The sequence below is a fragment of the Nicotiana sylvestris genome, chromosome 12, assembly GCF_000393655.2.
Source record: "Nicotiana sylvestris chromosome 12, ASM39365v2, whole genome shotgun sequence".
Classification (NCBI taxonomy): domain Eukaryota; kingdom Viridiplantae; phylum Streptophyta; class Magnoliopsida; order Solanales; family Solanaceae; genus Nicotiana; species Nicotiana sylvestris.
Genome location: NC_091068.1, coordinates 99420858 through 99441636, shown reverse-complemented (window position 1 = coordinate 99441636; position 20779 = coordinate 99420858). Strand labels below are relative to the sequence as shown.

The 20779-nt window shown below is 36.8% G+C and overlaps 1 protein-coding gene and 1 non-coding gene across 2 annotated transcripts; both read right to left on the bottom strand.

The window, feature by feature from the left end:
• Positions 1–2166: 2166 nt before the first annotated feature.
• On the bottom strand, positions 2167–18080 carry LOC104230287 (uncharacterized). The gene is made up of 15 exons (XM_009783050.2): positions 17673–18080; positions 11065–11199; positions 10901–10980; positions 10679–10762; positions 10460–10547; positions 10204–10358; positions 8028–10032; positions 7354–7664; positions 6862–7177; positions 6622–6777; positions 6075–6216; positions 5756–5832; positions 4662–4801; positions 3556–3664; positions 2167–2863 (listed from the first exon to the last, which is right to left on the bottom strand). Exons 1-15 carry the CDS (start codon positions 17853–17855, stop codon positions 2666–2668), a joined length of 4179 nt encoding a protein of 1392 aa, XP_009781352.1. The 5' UTR covers positions 17856–18080; the 3' UTR covers positions 2167–2665.
• Positions 3975–4079, bottom strand: LOC138884501 (U6 spliceosomal RNA). Its single transcript, XR_011404682.1, has one exon. It is a non-coding gene; the product is annotated as a U6 spliceosomal RNA (small nuclear RNA).
• Positions 18081–20779: the final 2699 nt, after the last annotated feature.

Sequence of the window (20779 nt, the reverse complement as noted above, 5' to 3'; positions counted from 1 at the left end):
GAGGATTCATAGAGATTGTAACACTTAAATATTTAAAATAAAATACTACGATTGTTGAGATATTTTTCGATATTGATTTTATTTTCTCGACGCAAATTTATTGTCTACAACTTCATCAAAGAAAAAGTTACAACTGGTGTCTTGAGCTTGTTTCGTGTGCCATCGGAAAAACAGCTAGCTGATGTATTTACCAAAGGTCTCAACAAGCGAACTTTCCATACTTTGAGTTGCAAGTTGGGCATGTGCGACATCTTTGCACCAACTTGAGGGGGAGTATTGAATAGCATGATTCAAGGAGACTTGATTTAGGAGTGTTGATTAGCATGATTTCAGGAGATTTGATTTAATTTTATTCTGATTTGATTTGATAGCTGGATTGATTGTATAGATTTATTTTATTTCCTTAATTAGCATTAGGAACTTTGTATAAATTCCCTTGCTCATGGGATATAAACATACAGAAATACAAGAAGCATTTTCTTCTTCTCGAAATCTACAAAGACAAACAACCATAACATCATTGAGTGCAATGAAAGAAAAGCAGCGTCAAACCAGAACAGATAACAAAATTATGAATCAGTTCTAGAACCCTATATATAGGAAATCAAATACTACTGGCATTAAAAGTAAGAAAGTGAATGGATAATTGTCCTATCTCATGTGCTTTTACTTCTTCACTCATCTCCAAAAATAGCTCTAAGGCCTTAATTGCTAGAGCATTCCCAGAATACCCATCAATTATAGCCTTAATTGCTAGAGCATTCCCAGAATACCTATCAATTGTAGCTGCATAGGCTATCACCAAGACTTTATGGTTCATCTTCATCTTTCACCTTTTAGCATTAATTAACAATGTAATTGACAATATTAACCTTAATTTGTTTATTGATAATACAACAAATACTCCTAGGCTCTTTACTCCAAGGGCAGCTTTGGAATTCTTTCTTGATATTTAAAAATCAAATATTGTAGACCACAAAAAAAAAAGACCAAAAAATCACTTAAAAGTGGACTGGAGGGAGTATTTAAAAACTACATTTACGTAAATTTAGTGAGCATTTCATCAGATTAAATACATTTTTGCATTCATGGAAATGGTCTCAACTACACTATGAAAAGGACCATAATTTCTTGAAATGGTCTAGAATCTATGTTAGTATAGGAGAGAAGATGTTCACAGCATGGTCTTACATCCAGGGCTCGCATTTTGCCTGAATTTGAATGACGTCCGAGTTTCATGCTGATTCCTAGCTAAGATTTTGTCAGACGTGACAACCAATTCACTGAATCGTAATTTTTGTTGATGAATACGATATCAAGCAACGAGATCTAGTCATTAGATGCATTTTGATGTTTCACATTTCCATATAGCATATGCCAATGCTTGCAGCAAATTCCTAGTTAATTTTGTTTATAGCAAACATCTCTATTTGCATTTTTCTTAGCGTCATCGGCATTTAGTATTTTCCAGTCCGCTTGGAACACTCGTACTGATAAATACCTAGATCAAAGCGGGGAGATAAATTGTGTATCACCTTAATTATTGACCCCAAAAAGCTTTAGTTGTAGCCTGTAATTAAGGCCATCAAAATACATCCAACTGCTAACTACCCAACTTCTCTGCCACGCAATGCAATTTGAACTTGTCAATTGTCAGCCTTTTGAATTTAATGAGTCTATCACATCCTCTATATATGATCATTTATTCGTTTTGATACGTAAAAAGCCTTGCATTCAATTCCATTCCTACTCTTGCAATTCCTGTTTTCAGTTCATCACTAACAAAAGGGGTCATGACCACCCCTACATGAAGCAGAGCAATAATTTACTACTTTGACCAATTAAATCAAGGCCTCTGTTTCTCCCCCTCCCCTCCCCCCCCCCCCGCACAGTTCGACTATTTTACTGGGTATTCTTGCTACCTCCCACTAATACAAGTACTCCATTGAGTAATGTTGCACAGCAACGCCTATACAAATAGAAAGAAATCACTTAGCATTCTGATTTCAATACTCTGTTCTACACTGGGGGCTCTAGCATTTCAACCAGAAAAAAGATTAAAAATCTAAACTGGCAAAATCATGCCAACGTGAAATACAACCATTTGTTGCTTCCAGAGGACAATATAAAAACAGCAGCAGAAAGGGTAAAAGAATAAAGGAGGCAAATGGCAAATGTTTGCGCAATGAGGCATGTGAATAAGAAAAAAGTTCTCGACAAGAATTCTGTGGTATTAGATATATTTACAATTAACTGAACCTACTGGAGCCCATATTATACAGAAGAGTCCCCCCCCACCCCCCCCCCACCCCACCCCCAAAAAAAAACACCCCGTGCTCCTGTCGAGAAGCAAAGGCATCTCAGGTAAACTAAAAGATTGCCGTACAAAACTGTGTACGGACAATGATCACAGAAGACAACCAGCAAAACTAATTCTGCACCCCCCCCCCCCCAAAAAAAAAGCCAAAACAAAGCAGAATAGCCTGGCCTGGGCACGATATTTGATCCAGCTTCAAACATCATGTGTCAATCGCAATCATCTTGCTTCCAAGAATATGAAAAGATGGCCTTCGCACTGGCAATCATCTGGAGGAAGGCTGTAAGGCCACATGATTGGCAGTCAATGGAAGTCCAAGTTTACAGCTCTCAAAGCATCAGAACATATTCAGTTCAGGGCATAATGAACACGTTCTAGCAGCCGCACAACCTGATTGACAGTAATTGGAGGAGGAGATTGCTTTGAATTGAACGTAATCGTGTTTTGTGCACCAAGAGGCAATGCTAATACAGCTTCTTGTTGCATACTAGTAAGCTCCAAGAACTGAGCAAGCATATCACCATCCAGAGCTTTAGGTGCCCTAGCCTATAATTGGAAAAGGCAAAATACCGGCACAAAGAATAATGAGTGACAGTTTCAGGCAGATACTTAAACATCAATCATAAAAAGCATGGCCCTCTAGTTTCTGCAATGCAAACCTAAAACACCTTGTCAAGGAAAACGAGAACTATAGAGAGCAAGAGTGAAAGACTGTAGTCACAGATTCCTCTTGTTTGCATTTCCATTTTTTTTTCTTGTGTGATATGGAAAATCCTACTCCAGTAACCCCTCCACCCCTTAGGAGACAACATTCACCAATGGCCTTTTCCCACTTTTTCCCTAGGTGGCTTGAACCGCCACATGGCAGGAGGTGAATGGTCCTTTCCACTACGCTATATGTCCCGTTGTCCTTGTTCACATGCTTATTGGGACATTCTATTTGCACTCCTCTGACATGAGCACAATGAGCAGCATGTGAATTGTAGCATTATACTTGAACAAAGCAAAAGCTTTAAATAGCCAAAGGCTAATGACAATTCTTTTACAAGAGTGTGAGACATCACTATCTAACATAATAGTCTTATCTAATGACAATTCTTTTTCATAAAAAATCATCAGGCTTGATTAGAAACTTCACCTTGTAAAAGCCGGAATTAAATAAGAACTTCTTTAAAAAAAATTATAAAAAAAGAACTTCAAAACAGTTTACATCTAAAATAAGAAAAATAGATCCTTACCAGACTCCCACGACAGCGAAATTCAGCGTGGTCATTTCCCAATATAGGAGCAGTCAATGGATGGATGACAAGCCTAGCCTGTACCGCTTCTAAGAGATCATATTCCTCCCTATGAGAAAGTAAATTTCTTCAGAGGTAGTTTAACAATATCTTCTATGCAGAGAAAATAGATAGCCAATTGAAAACACTGCATTTTGGCATTCAATTAAAATACTTCAACATTTGATCCATGTTAGGAGTAATTCTCTTTTTGTACCAACTTACCCATCTCCTATTTTAATGTCACTACCCAAATACACGTGATTGGCACCCAGCACACTACCCCACCCGAATGAACCAAACCGTATGATGTACCCCAACCATATGCATGAAAATCAATCTGACCGGAAGCTTTTTGAAAATCATATACATTTTCAATTTAAATCATGAAATATTTCTCGATTTGTGCGTGTCATCCTTGTGCAAGGGCCATGCTAATCTTCTCTCTATCATTCCAATTTTATCGGATGTCCCCGAAATAAAACAGTGTAAATACACTCCAGAAACTACTTATGACCACTTGCTTTCCAATTTCCCAGTCACTGTTTTCCCTCCCACTTCTGCAGGACAGCAAGGAGTGGGGTAGGAAGGGGAAAAAAACACCAGATAATACTTACAGAGACTAAGAACTCCTAAACCAACTACAAAGCAGGAACATCTAACTCGGGTTGCCCGACACTAGCCGTTCAAAAGAGTAGTTGAATTCAATCAGTTTAAATGTCACGAATCACGAGAAGTCCAAAAACTGGCATTCTAATACTCCAGTAGAGTCAACATGCTGAGACAGCTATAAATGCATATATTAATTATTTAACATCTTGATGAAGAGACTAAGCTGATTGTCACCGAGGAGCAAAAGCAACCACCCAAATGTTATTATCAGATGATAGTCATATCCTAAGTTTGCAGCTCAGACACTAGAATAACAAACTAAAAAATGCATGTAAATAGTGAAATAAAAGGCACAAAGAGTCGAAGAATGACGAAGCACATCCCACGAAGGTGAAGATGAACTAAATTTTTCAGGTAACATGAACAGTAAGTTTGACAGGATAATTGTGAAATACCTAGTAAGAGGAATGAAAATAATTATGCTCCCTAAAAGTGTACTAGCCATGATACTATTTTGTGATATGTCACCGACATTGCTGGCAACTTGACAGCCCTTAAGTGCATCATCTGCTGGAAGTTTATAAGAGAATGACCCCTGCAACAAATAATAATTCTCAAATCAATTGAGGCTGCCACCAAAACAAAGCCAAGGTGATAATGCTGCAGCATTTTGTCCCAAATCATCAAAGTTCATATCCCATTCCATCAACTGTTAACGATTTTGTCCCAAATCATCAAAGTTCATATCCTATTCCATCAAATCATTTAAGACTTCTTACAAAATCAAGTGAAGCCAATATCACTAAATATAGGAGTATTGTTTTTTTTTTTTTCAAATAAAGTGAAGGTGCTCGAGTATTGATTTTATTTTAACCTAAGCTTAAATATGTAAAAAAATTAAATTCAACTTAAATGATTGATTAAGAAGAAGTATAAGAATTATGAATTATTAGTTTTCTTTGGAAATTATAGTTGAATACTATTAACTTAAATATATAATAAGGAATACAATTGGTAAAGCGAAAAACAGATAATCGATGAAATCAGATAATTTGCTATAGATGGAAAGAGTTGAAAAGAATTTTGTTCTCTCCATCTCCCTCAAGCACCAAAATCAGAACCGAGGAAATTTTTCAATACTCATAACCTCACCCGTGTCACCACTGAACACCATACTTGTTTTTTCTCAGCTTGGGGCATCATCTAAGAGAATAATATCAGCTACAATCAAATTTTCGGGTCTATCACAAGTTCTGTGGTTCACGCCTGTGTCAGATTTGCCATCTTCTATATATCCTATGATATGCATTGTATCTACTTTCTGGACCACAAACACCATAAGGCATCCAACAATTATCTCCTATAGGAAAGTGCACCTGCTTTCCACTGACAAATATATTGTTGTCTATGTCATTTATACTATTTCATAAGGAAAAAATAAGAAGAGGGTTCATTAGAAGGTGCATTATAGGGTGTAAAGGTTATCATCTTTGACAAGTATGGTCTAAACCCATCATCCAAAACTGAACGGCTCCAGCCAAATGCTTACCTTTCGAACTCTCATAGCTATCTCACCCATGTAGAATGAACAAGTTAGAGCTAGATTGCATTCTGGACTGGAATTATCTGTAAAACAAAGCCATATTTTCAAAAAACAAGTAAAGGATTTAAATTACAAATAGTTATTAGAGGAAGAGAAGTATGAGAAAGAAAATGATGAGGATATGCCATAAGAATCTCAGCTAGTGAAAACAGCAGAAAAGGTAATCATAAGGCATTAAATATGAACAGAGATCCTGATCTTTCTTTTCCTATGCAGTTGTATTTTAGAATTTGGAGTTTACATAGATATTGCAAGTTGAATTTACCTTCTGAGTGATTCAAACATGATAAAATGGATAGACTCCCCTTTCGATCTGAAACAGCAGCTGTGTCTACATCCATAAGAGTGCAATCAGCAACTAACCTCTGGACAGGGTCACAGTAAACTTGCTCTAGTTTTCTCGCATCCTGATCACAAGACAGAAGAAGATGGCTTGTAAGGCAACAAAATTTCCAAACCTACCAACGCAAGGCTATGTTGCGCGGACTCTCCAAAATGTAGCCGCACCCGTGTCGGATCCTTCAAAAATGCACTACTTTTGGAGGATCCGACACGTATCCGGCCACATTTTCGGAGAGTCCGAGCAACATAGACGCAAGGTGGTAATATCTGGTACAAGTATTTACATGTCCCATGCAAACTACAACCTAGAAAGAGGATTTCCAAATTTCCAGCCCCATAATGGAATACAAACAACCAATTCCCAACAAAACATACAACAACAACAAACCCAGCTTAATCCCATACATGGGGTCTGGGGAGGGCAGTGTGTACGCAGCCTTTTTTTTTAAAAACCTACTCTAGCTACTTACCTCTTGATACGAATAGAAGAGGACACCATCACGGCAATCACCAACAGCAATTCTAGTGAAGTGTGCAGTAAGAGTCATGATCATGAAACGAGTTCTCCCTACTGCTAAGCGTCTGACTCTTTGAGCATTATCATTTGGAAAACCACAAACATAAAACTGCGGGAAGCATGAAATATATTTTAGTAAGAAGTAACACTAACTTTGCGAGAAAGTCAGTATATGAGAGTTATTTCAACGTACACAGTTGCCCGCAGAGGCCAAGAAATAACGATCAAGGTATGGGCAGACTGCAAGCACCATTCCAGGCCAGGTGGTTGAATAACCTAATCTTAAGTGCCATGCCTCACTTTCCTCAAGTTTAATCCCGTCACAGCTGTTATCGTCAGGACTGCTACAAAGACTACTGCTAGACAGCTGCTCAGCGGCATATCCACCAATCTCACGGAAAGGTGAAGTCCGTTGAGAAGACGATCCAGCCCTTGAAGAAAATGCAATTGACCCACTATCCGAGTTTTGCATTTGCTCGATGCAAAGAACTATTAGACGGCCCTTTGTGCTGTAAAAAGTATCTTTATTAAAATAATACAAAAACATGCAATTCATTCATACACTTCACACAAACAAAGATCTACCCAGATAAGATAGATTATTGGGAAAGAAAATATAAGCAAAAACAATGTATGCTTTGTAGATTTATGGAAGTAAAATGTTATAACTGGCGGATGGCACTACCTTTCAGCTTCACCACTAGGCATTATAGCTGAACCAGTAGAGAGACTAGTTCCAACAACAAGAACTTGTTCGTATCCAACTTTTACCAACTCCATGCATTTTCCAATCTCCCCTGGCTCAAACTTAAAGGAAGACAACACCGATCCGCTGAGAGGATCTACGCAACAGACATCAGATGAACATAAATCATCACTGAGATCAGTCCGTAATACAAGCAACAACCTGCTGTCACTATGATATAGAACCTTTCGAGGAGTGCCGCCAAAATGAAATTTCTGCACATTAAGCCGTTTACTAGGCACCATCTCCACCTGAAACAAGAAAATAGAGGACCACTTTGACTGACTATTAAAGGTGTAAAAAGACCAAGATCGATATATACAACTAAACACAGTCAACCTCCCTCATTCCATCCTTTGCTTTTCGCTTCTTTAGTTTTCATTCTCTATTATTTTCTTCTTTTTTTGGGTGTGATGTGTGTGTGTGTGTTTGGAAAAGGGGGAGGGGGGGGGGGGGAAGGTCATGCAAACGGAAGTGGCATGAATAAAGTGCCATTGAATATCCGCCATCAACCGCATATGAGAACACCGAGAAGAAATCCTACTCCAAGTGCAACTAGGGAGGTGATGTACCAATGTTGAGCTCTGTTAACAATAATGAGGCTTTTCTCTTACCAAATGAAGACTGTTTTCAGCAACAAAGATAATTCCCTTGGGACATTCAGGTGAGCAGACTGGAGTAACATGTGTGGAAGGTGGAAAAGAGATTGAAGTATACGAGAGGCTATGCCTTGCAGTTTGCAATAACCAGGGCCTATCGCTTAGAGCGATCACATCAGCATCAAGAGAGTCATTCAATGGAACGAGAAAAACAGGAGTGATGCCAATCCGACGAACTGCAACTAATTGCAGATAAACAGGAGAATCCTTCGTCTTAGCCAATAAACTGGACACTTGCATAGGTTGAGTTCTAAAATTCTGAGATGCAAAAATTGAGGAACCACTGGAATTAGCCATACAAGAATTGTCAAAAGTTTGAAGGCCAGGCGACTCAAGTGAGGCAACTATCGAGGTGGAGGGCCACTCAAATCTGAGTAGCATACCGTTCCTTAATCCTGAAAGAACATAAAGCCGATCAACGAGTACAAGTCTTACATCTTGAGGAATGCAGCCACTTATGGTTGTTCCAAGAGTGTTTGTTAAGGTTATAGATCCAATGGCAAGAACATTCACGCCTTTATCAGAAGTAAATGATAGAACTTCCACAGAAGGCTTATGTGTACCAATAATGAAGGTGTTACTAATGTCCAATCCGGATGGAAGAGAATCCAAAGGAACTCCATTTGTATGACTAGTTTTAGATATAAAAGGTTTTTGCTCAAGCCGGGGGATTGAAATGCAGGATAGTTCATCTTGCAATCTCACATGTTTCATCTGGTATATTTCTTTATGATGGGCTGATAAGGTCCTGATGCCAAGAATAAATAAGAAGCATGGACTGGAAGTTGCAACAACTATCAAATTAGGCCCAACAGCTCCGAGGCTTATTGTCATATTATCAGGGGACCATGAGGTGAAAGTTGGTGATGACGAATCAATACCATCTGGATGTGCCGCAATAGTAGGTACACACAGTCTCACAGCAGTCTGGTGGATTTGCACCAGTAAACCATCGCCCACAAGACCACAAGCCAACGTGCAAACATCCGGCTGGAAACCCATGAAGTCAGTTACATCAGAAAAGCTCACACCAACAGATAGAACCCTGGTCTCTTCAACAAATGATAGTACAAGGAAAGAATGATAAGAATCAGCCATTTTCATTTTCACTGTCCAAGTTCCAGTAATACCCTGATAAATAGGAGCAGTTTTCAACAATTTCTCTACGCTGATGCCACTGCGTATAACTCGTAAAGATCCTTCAGGTGCCATCCCACAGCAGGCAAACATTTGATCATGTTTCTCATCATGGTAATCCACAACGGACATATCCAATATTGGTGCGATATTTTGGATTGGACTTCTATAAACAAGTTTTCCCTCTTCAACTTTTAACACCATCCCATCACCCATCTCAATGATAACTGCCAAAAACCCACCTCTCACCCACAAAAGTGCCTTGGCAGGTTGAGTCTTGTAAAGACAATCAGACAGAGATATTTTCAGGCCATCAGAATCAAATAAAAAATCAATCAGGAAAAGCTCTCCAGAATCAGCACAAAATATCATCCTAGGACTGTGCTCATTTCCAGGATTCCAACTCCATGAGCAGACAAAATTTGAACCCGGTTTTACATTGCTATCATCGTCAATGTTCATTGGGTCATTTTTATTCAAGTCGCTAAGCTCAAGCAATGCAGATGCAGCAACGCTATACATACCGTCTTCGTCAATAATATCAGGAATTCTAATAGCCTCTTCTACAAAATTCTGCTCCTCAACTGAAGGTGGTGTAAAATTTAAACTTATTCGATAAAGAAAACAAGGGTTGTGAGGATCTCTAAAGTCCATCACAATAGCATCCCCAGCACGAAATACTAACAGGATTCCATAAGAATGAGGAACTTCTATGATATGATGTGCTAGTGGTCCAGGTTCAGAATACTGATATATTACATGGAGTGAATGCTCCTTCATATTCCACTCTATCAACATGAGCTCAGTCCTATATGATCTCCTCCTGCAGGGCCAAATTTGAAACATCATATCAATACTAGCATAGCAGAAATTAGAAGATGATGATTTGTCATATACAACTACAAAAGAGAAAACCCACTTTCCATCACAAAGCCAGTTTAACGATTGCGAATCTGACAATTAATTATGTTTGCGAACTTATCCATCATCCTACCTATTCAGAAGAATGGCCAATACAGGATTGTGCTCCTTATTTGGTTGACGAACATCTGTTGAGATGAAGCACATGCTCCATATGGTACCACAGATACTGGTGAAACCACTGGCAGTCCCAATCTTCCCTTGATTGTCAGTGGGACAAAAGATTCTCTAATATCATTATTTAAAACAAATCAGTAGAATAGAACATAGCTATCCAAGCGGTTAAGTTGCATACATATCTAGCACGAAATGTATGCAAAAATATTAACCTTATCAAGTATATCACTGCCAGCTGAAGCAGAGCGGGAGAAAAGAGCCAATCTGTCTTCATATGCACTAGCAGCAATGAAACAGCCACTGCATAGGGCAGAATAAGAAATTACCGACATGGACATCTAAGAATCTTTAGGTAGTAGCTGAAGGTGACTGGTTTCAATTGTTGCCAACCATCTAATTAGTTTCATTTGTCCATCAAAAATACAACTTACCTGGAATCAATAGCCAACATCCTTCCAATTTGATGCCTTGGATTTCCAGGAGATGAAAGTTGAACATGTGTTACAGCGAAAAACCTATGTGAACAATGCAAAGGTACGCCTTTAATGAAAAGGATGACTGTCTTGGCTAAATCAAGATTTTAAGAAGAATTCACTGCTCCTTTTATGTGTAACAAAAATAAAAGGAAAAAGATAAGTTGAGAAACAATTAACCTGTGCATTTCATTGCAAAATCTGAGAACTGAGAGCTTCCCTGAATCCGAAATAACAACCAGGAGATCCTTGCTCAAAAGCTATTTAAAAGAAGTGAAAGGAAAATGCCATGAGTATAGAATCTTAGAAATAAGGGATAAGTTGAAAGGAGCAATCTAAGACACCTGCGGGCTTCCAGCACGAAACTTCTCATTCCAGGGCAGCACAGCTATATCTTTTATTATGCCAAATACAGGCTGCTCACAGATAGATTGCACAATTCCATCTTCATCTATAATCACCAACTCTACAGATGTTTCCTGCATCAAAATACATTGTCATATTACTTGCTGAAACTTGCTAAATAAAACTGTAAACCGAGTAGCTAACATTCAACATGTTGAAGCCCATATGCAAAGTATCCAATCAGAAGCAATTAAGCATGCAGCACACCCGTGCTATATAAGCATAGGATACTATAATTCATCTAGAAATCAAGAGAACATGCAAGTGCTACTAAAAAACATATTTTAATAAAATACAAGGCAGTGAACAATAGATTAATCCTGGTTGACCCCTTTATGCACCCACAAGGCTCCTTTTAGTATACAATATTGGGTGTTATTTATAGAGAACCACATCTCTTATGTTGGCTCTCTATTTCTTTGGCTAACTGCTTGTATACGGGAGTTTCCAAATTAACAAAATTTCATATACCTTATAAAAACTGATAGTATGCGAACGCCAAAAACCAAAAAACAAGGATGCAAAACGCCAAAAAACCAATACTTACCTTATAGGAAAAAAAACAGCAAAAACCAATACTAGCTACAAGGTTGACTGGGAATATCTATTGGTTAAAGCATCTAAAGGAAGGATAACAAAATTGTTAGCTACAAGGTTGAGCAAGAACATCTATTGGTTAAAGCATCTAAGCTTTACTTGTTGTCACGTTACATGGACTCAATACAAGCATCCAATACGGGTATCAATCTAGAAGCCAGATTCGTCAACACCTAAATTTTAAGATTCAGAGATACAAACAGAGGGCAAAATGGTTGGGTGGTGGCTAAAAATTATGACAACTTCTATAACATAGAATTGTTTAATGTAACTATGATAGTGTAATTAATTGAACTATAAATGATATTCCCATGTGAGTTTGTATGTTTTTTCCGGTTGTTTGATACAAGAGAGCCTTATTAATGGATTGTCCAGTGTTGTCAAAGGCGCGCTTAAAGCGTGCTTAAGCCCTGAAGCGAGGCTCAAAACACGTTGAGCGCTTCGCCTCGCTTTGTGTGTGCTTCAGTGTCACATCAAAGCTCTAAGGCATACTTTTCCTTGCCAATGAGTGTAATCCTGAAAAGGTGACTTTAAACAATTGATATTTCACTTTATCGTGAATTTTTTTTTCAATTTCTTTGTCCATATATTGGTTATTCATGCTTAAAATGATTAGTCTTGAACTACATGCATATTTTTACTTTTTCTCCCGTTGCGCCTTTTTTCATTAAAGCCCACGCTTTATTTGCGCTTTGCGCTTCAAGCCCCAACGGACTTAGAGCTTTTTTACGCTTTTCGCCTTTGATAACACTGGGATTGTCAATAATTTTGAGATGAAAACCAAGCAAAAAGTAACATACTGAAAGTTAGATCAACGTGATCAGATGATAGGGATGAAAATTACAAGTAAAGCATCTCCCATGAAATGGCTGTGGAGATATGTACAGGAAGATCAGGGAACCTGAAAGAAAGTGGTGAATGCAAGGCAACTGGTCACAAAAGTCTCTAGCCAGCACATGAGGTTGGACCTTGGAGAAACATAATCAGACTATGGGGAGAGTTCCGACAGAATAGCAGATTTCAGATAGGAAATGGTGCAAATGTCAAGTTTTGGGAAGATAATTGGCTAGGGGACTCAACTTTGCAAAATGACTTCTCAAATATCTATCAAATAGCAAGCAGAAGTGACTATACTATCTCTCAGAACAGAGCATACAACACCTGGAATCCAATTCTCAGAAGGAATGTGCAGGATTGGGAATTGGGTGAACTACTCAGCCTCTTAGACGGATTGGGAAGATGTATGGCCAATGAGCAGGTTCCAGATAAACTCATTTGGGGAACAAGAGCAAAAGGAATCTAGACAGTGAAAGAGGGATACTGACACATCACTAGCCAGAATGAAATGGTGGACAATTGGCCTTGGAAGCTTATCGGTAAAACAAAACTACCCCCTAAAGTTATCTGTCACAGTTGAACTGCATTGAATGAAGCTTGCCTCACTCAAGACAATCTGTGCAAAAGGAGTATTCCCACAGTTAACAGATGCTACATGCGCCATCAAGATTTTGAAACAAACAGGCACCTTTTTTTGCATCGTTGAGTAACTTCAGACATTTGGAACATGTTCATTTCAGTGCTTGGACTCAATTGGGTGACACCAGAAAGTATTAAAGATGCTTACAGCAGCTGGAGCTTATGGAAAGTTGATAAATCCATCAGAAAGATCTGGAAAATGATTCCTGGATGTATCTTTTGGACAATTTGGGCAGAAAGGAATAGAAGATGTTTTGATGGAATATCAACTCAACTTACTTCCTCAAGGCTAATTGTTTAATTTTGTTATGTAGCTTGAGTAATCTCTCCCCTCTTTAGCTCACATGAGTCACTTTTGGATTTTGTTTGCTCCCTATCCTTAGCATAGGATTATCTGTAATAGGGCTAGCAAACTCTCTTTTGTATTAGCGCCTGCACAATGCTCTATTTTGCATCTTCTTGATGCTTTTGATAATATCTCTTACTTCATCAAGAAAAGAACATCTCCCATCAAATACATTGCCTCAACCTCCAACCAATCCCCCCACCCTCAAGAAAAGGTCTTTTAGCAAGCAAACAAAAACTGATACAAAAGGCAAATTCCTACAGACCCAATCCAGCTTGGTTACTGATAGAGTGAATAAATCTCACGCTTAGATTCAAGCTTCTGATTGCAAGCTCAACCTATAGACATTCGCCAAGAGCGAAAATAAAAGTTTATATGACCATCATTCAATTAACGGATCTTACCTGATAGGGAATATCAACAAATATATGTGTCATTTTTACTCTCCAACGCTGCTAAAGACATTTTTTGGTCGGTACACTGTTATTCAGACAATTAAGAATGAGACCTCCTTCCACTGGTACTAATTCCCTAAACAACAGAAAGTTCAATTTGCATTTGCTTCAAGGCGCAGTGCATGTATGCTCTACAAGAACTTAAACCTTCAATGTGCAGTGAGGTCAGGTTAAATTCAGCAGACCAGATCTCAATTTGACCTTGATCTTGTAGATTTCTCTTCCTACTACTGGAATCGGGTGGTGGTGGCTGCTGGGTAAGGGATTTCAGTACGCAGATAGCAACCTGGAAGCTCCTCTAATTTAATTACTAAGTCTTGTTGGAAGTGTTTATAAGATTGTGGCCAAGCTGCTAGCAGAAAGGTTGAAGAAGGTTATCGATAAAGTGTAAACTTGTCTCCAATCATCAGAATGCCTTTATCGAACATCGAACAAAGATAGATCATTGATGTAGCACTTATAGCCAATGAGGCTTTAGATTGGAGTATTAAAACTGGGGATCCTGGCATATGTGCAAGTTGGACATAGAGAAGGTTGTTGACCAACTGAACTGGTCCTATCTAATATCTATACTGAGGAAGATGAGATTTGGAGACAAATGGATAAGGTGGATCAGATTCAGCATTTCAACAGTCAAGTACTCAGTGTTAGTTAATAGAGAACCAGTGGGTTTCTTCTCTCCCAAAAAGGGATCAGGTAAGGAGACCCACTCTCCCCATTCTTGTTCATTCTAGCCATGGAGGGACTAAGCACGATGCTGGAAAAGGCCAAAGAAATGCAGTGGATTCAGGGATTCAGAGTAGGCTCCAATATTGGGAACTCAATCACTATTTCTCACCTGCTATATGCTGATGAAACTTTGATCTTTCGTGAGGCAGATAAATCACAAGTTATGTACCTGAACCTCACACTTCTTCTCTTCGAAGCTTTGTCAGGGTTACATGTCAATGTGTTGAAAAGTATAATTTACCCTATTAATCATGTGCCTAATGTAGAGGAGCTCGGAGGCATTATAGGTTGCAGTATTGGTGGACTCTACCTACCACATACTTGGGTCTACCACTGAGTGCCAAATTCAAGAATTGTGAGATATGGAATGGGGTTATTGAAAAATTTGCGAAGAGATTAACTTCCTGGCAGCTTCAATATATATACGTAGGTGGCAAATTAACTCTCATCAGTAGTGTGCTTGACAGCACACCAACATACTACATGTCATTGTTCCCCATCCCAAGGAAGGTGCTAAAGCAATTGGATAGAACCAGTAGGGACTTCCTTGGGGAAGGTAATAGCAACACCCACAAGTTTCATCTGATAAAGTGGGATAAAGTCATTCAGCCGAAATGCAATGGAGGTTTGGGAGTCAGAGATCTAGCAACTAGGAGGTTAATCTTAGAAGAGTTGTGCAGGACTGGGTATAATGGATATGCTAGCAAAAGTGGAGTGGTATAATATTTATGTGAGCCAACCAAATACCATATGTTGCGGGAATAAGGGCACCTTCACAGTAAAAGAATGCTACAGACAGATTGGTTCTGAACCAGGTGAATGATGCATGGCCCTGGAGGCTAATGAGGGACTATGTTGCGCGGACTCTCCAAAATGAAGTCGCACCCGTGTCGGATCCTTTAAAAATGCACTACTTTTGGAGGATCCGACACGTATCCTGCCACATTTTCAGAGAGTCCGAGCAACATAGATGAGGGAGACCAAACTACCTATTAAAGTTATTTTTCATAACTGGATTGCCCTCAATGAGGCCTGCTTAACACAAAACAACCTCAACAAAGGAGGTTTCCACCTGGTCAATAGGTGTTATCTATGTTTGGAAGATGCGAAAACTGTCAGCCACCTGTTTTTGCACTGCCCAGTGGCAAATGACCTTTGGAATATGTCCCTTTGCATTTTTGGCTAGATTTGGATCATGCCACAGAATAAAAGAGGCACACATTAGCTGGTGTTTATGGAGAGTTGATAAGACCATCAAAAAAATCTAGTTGACGATCCCCGGTGCTATTATTTGGTGTTTATGGATCTCTTTTTTGTTGGACTAAGTTAATTGTTGTAATTAGCACCGACCAATTTCTGGACTTTGTTAGCTCCCTTGTCTTAGATTGACATTGTAAAGGGATTTGCAATTCTTATTATTTCTGCATTTCAATACTTCTGTAACTTTGCAACTTCTTGTTGCCTTTTTCTAATGGAACACCTTATTTCATCAAAAAAAAAAAACTTACTAAAGGAAGTAAGTTGTCTATGGAGAATGGTAGATAGACTTTCTTAGTACTAATAAGTTTGACATAGTACTATATTTCGGAAAAAACTAATTTCTAATAGGTGTCACAGGCCAAAAATCATAATGGGAGTAGGCCAATTTTATTTTTGGACCAAAACACTTGACCAATAAAATTTTCATCAAGAGGAGACAAAATTATCGAAAGCTTTTGGCATTATTGTAAGGCAAAGGAGCTTAGTGAGATTGCCAAAACCCTCTGAGGTACGTCTCTACGAATCTATGATAGAAAATTGACAAACCGATACCACCAGGTTCCATAAAACATAATGAAAAAAAAAAGAAAAAAGAAAACTTTCTTCTAGAGATTGAATATGTAAGTGAAAAGAAGAAAGTCACAACATACTATTACAACATTCCTTAAAAACTTAATCTACAAACTTAAACTCTATTTCTTTTTCTTTCTTTTTTTGATAAAGCAAACACTATTTCTTACTCCTGAAACTATGATAATACAACCTTCTACATACGGCTATTCCACTTCTTCCCTCTAATTATCCCACAAAATAACTAGATCATGGTTGAATTCGTATTGATATAAAGATTTAAATCGTGACTTTCCTCTCATAACCCTTTCAAGCATCAAAAGGAGAAGAGAGGCTCGCAATGGGGTTTGTAAGATTCATAAAAAGGAATAGTGGTGCAGACTTCCAGGTTATTGACCATTGGTGCAACCCACTTGCTTCAAATAGAACACGGGGGGGGGGGGGGAGAGACTACAGAAAGAGCACCTGGCAGCCCAAATAGTTACACGTGCATATAAAAGAAAAATTGGGCTATGCATCGATCGGTAGAATCTGAGCACAACATACGTACCCAATGCTTATGCTTTCTGCCATATGGGTTCAATTTCATAATGTCACTAGAAGACTCCATTAATTAAATTTGGTCTAGCTATTTTACAAGCTTACGTTTCACGATTTTAATCTAATTTCAAATAAAATTAAATCAATCAACTATGCCCCCAATCACATAGTAATCATTTTTTTCTTTAAGTTAATACATCCTTAAAGACGGGAGGTTAGCCTGCGCCTTACGAGTATATTAATATCCAAAAGATAAATATATATAGGAGGGGAAGTGGAAGCCTAACCTCCTCTTTGAAATAATCATCCTTATTCCATTACAAAATACTTTCAGATATATAAGTATTCATTCGAATTATATTTAGAAACTTTAAATCTAAAGGATTGATAGTCCTTATCTACATTAAGCAATCCCGTAAGAAAAGCAACTGGAGTCAGCCATATGTCTTTTTTTATATCAATTTTGCTCTGCCCTGGCCAATTTCATTCCAATAATTTCAAAGCAGATGATCACACATTGAAATTAACATTTAACACAACTAATCTGCAAATGAAGTTTAAAAAAATGAGCTACCTTGCCAAGAACGACGTCGTACGAAGTAGAAGAGCGGATACGGCCATAAACGACTTGCAGAACAACACTACCTCTGAGAACAGTCTTAGCTAAATAAGAGGCGCCACGAGGAGCAGCTGATCGTGACTTGCTGCTGCAACCGGCAGAGGATGAAGACGAGGATTCTTCCTCCGAAACCGCCATTAATAGCTGAGATTTGATTCAGTTTTTCCAATTCGTCGCCAGCGAAAAATGGACTCAAAGATGGATGGAGAAAAATAGGGTTTAATGCATGAGGTGAGTTTACAGTGAATGTAATCAAGCAGTACAAGTTTGGGGGAAGAAGAGAAAACTTTCTGGATGTTACTATTAACTACTCATACTTACCAGGAATAATCGTAAGTAGGAGGAGGAGTCAGTCATTCCATGTGCCCTTCGCGTGACAGCTTGTTTGGATGGTTGTTACACACTTTATGGTATTGTATTGTTTCATCATCTTTATGGTATTGTATTGTTTCATAAATATAATATTTAGATAGATTGTGTCATTTACTATAGTTTCATGATATCACGCACCACCAATATGAAGAATAAACTTACAATATTATAAAGAAAAATTATAATACAACGTAAAATTACTATATAAAAAGGTATGATAAATGATAAAATAAAATAATTTAATAATAATAGAGGGTGAGATTGAGAGAAAAAGATAAGGTAACGACGCGATCACACCAAATTGGTCGTTATATAAAGTGACACATTTCGTCGTTATGTAAAGACGGATATAACGATACTACACAATAAAATTTAAGTAACAATCAAAACAAACATTGTATTTAAAGTAACAATACGATACGATATAATGGGTAACAATCATCCAAACAAGCTGTGAGGGACCAAATGGAAATCTTTACACTTTGTTTGTTCTTTTTTCTAAAACTAGCTTTAGGGTACGTGCGTTGCACGTATTTATCGTGTCAATTAATTAAAATTTTTGTAAAAGAACAAGTTATGTAAAATTATAATGGACATTAAAGTAGATACAAATAAAGAATATTAAAAGTAAGTATGCATGTATATTATTGTGGAAAAAAATACATGTAAATTACTAAATTATTAATCATAGGAGTAAAATATTGTATGTACATTTAATGTTAGATAAAAATATATATATGTAATAAGAATATTCTGGAGAGTAAAGTTTTATGTGAAATATGCGAAAGAAAATTTGTTGGTGATGTATAGTTATATATATTAGGAGTTCTATATAGTTAAAATAATAATTAAATTTTTAAATAATAGAGGATTAATCAAATTATAGCTTTTTTCTAATATGAAAGTTGTTTTAAAGAATAAAAAATGCGAATAAAATTTTGCTAAGGAGATTCATGCTTTTAATATAGTATCAATAGATGCAAAGTACGTGCATTGCATCTTATTGTACGTTCGTTGGGCGTTACCTCGTATTAATAAGAATAATTTTTTTTTAAAACGACATAAGTATTATTCAAAAAATGTGTTTACGTTATAATATAAGAATTAACAAAAATTAAAATTTTAAATGATAATTGTGTCAACCATGTTTAAAATTTTGATCTATTCTAGTAGTTCTTCCTTTAATTTGTTTGAATACTTGCTTCATTATACAAAAATATCATAGATTGAAAGGTAAAAATATATTTTGTGCCTACGCGCTTTAAAAGTTTTAGAACTATAATAATTAAGACCCTGAAGCCTAAAAATGATGTTCGAAACTAAAAATATGATTTCAAGGCATTTGGCATACGTGCCTTAGCCTAATATCAATTTGTAATATATGGTTTTTAAGCTTCTAAATCTCAAAAAGTGATTTTCTTTTACAAATAAGGTATAGTACATAATTAGAATAGGAAAAAATTTAATACATAAAACTTAATTAATTTTGACGTCCTAAATATTTAAGAAATAATTAAGGTCCTAACTATTTAAAAATAATAATTAAATAACTATTTTGTTCATTGTAATTTTTTTGACACTTCCTACAGTAAAACTATGCAATTTTTGATGATAAAAATAATAGAATAGTAAAGCTTCGTTTATATATGCATTACATATATAATTGAAATAGGAAAAGATTTATGTAAGGTAAAAATAAAGACTCCTAAAACAAAAAGGAGTTCAAAGTGCTTATTTTTTTACCTAATAACTTATAAAAAAAATTAATCTAAACCTAAAATGGGTACAAAGTGGTTGAAACTTTCCTAGTACAAAACGAAAGTGCTTGAAATTTAATTGAGTCAAAATTTTATTTAAAAAGCCTCCTAAAATTAAAAGGAGTTACAAAGTGGTCGAATACTTTCCTAAGATAAATTGTATTTGAAATTTAATACTTCTAAATTTAAGTGGAGGTAGAAAGTAAAAAACTATCATAAATTTAAAACTAAATGGGGTTTGAAAGTGACGAAAATTTTATTAAAAGATCAATCTTAAACATATAAGGAGTACAAAGTTTGGGAAATTTTTATAGTGGTAATTAAAAGTTCATGAAATTTAACACTACTAAATCTACATGGATTTGAAAAGGCACGACTTGTAGAATTAAAAGAAATAGAAAATTAAAGTCATAAATAGTAGGAGAATAATTAAATGAGTATCCCTAAATATTAGGGAATTTATTAAATAAATATTTTTAATTATTAGAGAAATAATTAAATGACTTTTGTCTAGTGTGAACTTTATTTTTAGAGGGTGAACAAGGCAAATGACATTTCGCTAAGGGCTTTCGTGCTTTTAGCCCGAAAACATATGCGTCGGAATATTATCAGGTGCCGAGATATTTCCAAGTTCGATCCAGAAGAGACAGATGCAACGAAATCCACGGCGGAAGAACTGGAGCAAGTTGCATTATTTGAAGAATTCCTAAAAAGGAAATTCCACTTGGGGAGAGGACTGCACCCGAAACTCAGCGCGTTGCGCGTGTATTCTATGTCAATAAATATAAATTTTTCAAAAATTATACAAATATTATGAAGTAATGTATTTTAGTTGATGAATCTAAATTAAAAATGTAGTATAAGTTTTCTAAAATAATGTATGTCAATTCTATTTAGCTAGCTCAATAAAAGAAGAAATTACTTCCTATTAGT

What these genes read in the sequence shown, in the direction of transcription:
- LOC104230287 (XM_009783050.2), bottom strand. Translation starts at nt 17,855, where the DNA reads ATGGCGGTTTCGGAGGAAGAATCCTCGTCTTCATCCTCTGCCGGTTGC. An exon ending in TGGCCTCTGCGGGCAACTGT is followed by an intron (nt 6,778 to 6,861) that starts GTACGTTGAAAT and finishes TGCTTCCCGCAG; the next exon opens with TTTTATGTTTGTGGTTTTCC. An exon ending in ATTTTCATTCCTCTTACTAG is followed by an intron (nt 3,665 to 4,661) that starts GTATTTCACAAT and finishes ACTTTCTCATAG; the next exon opens with GGAGGAATATGATCTCTTAG.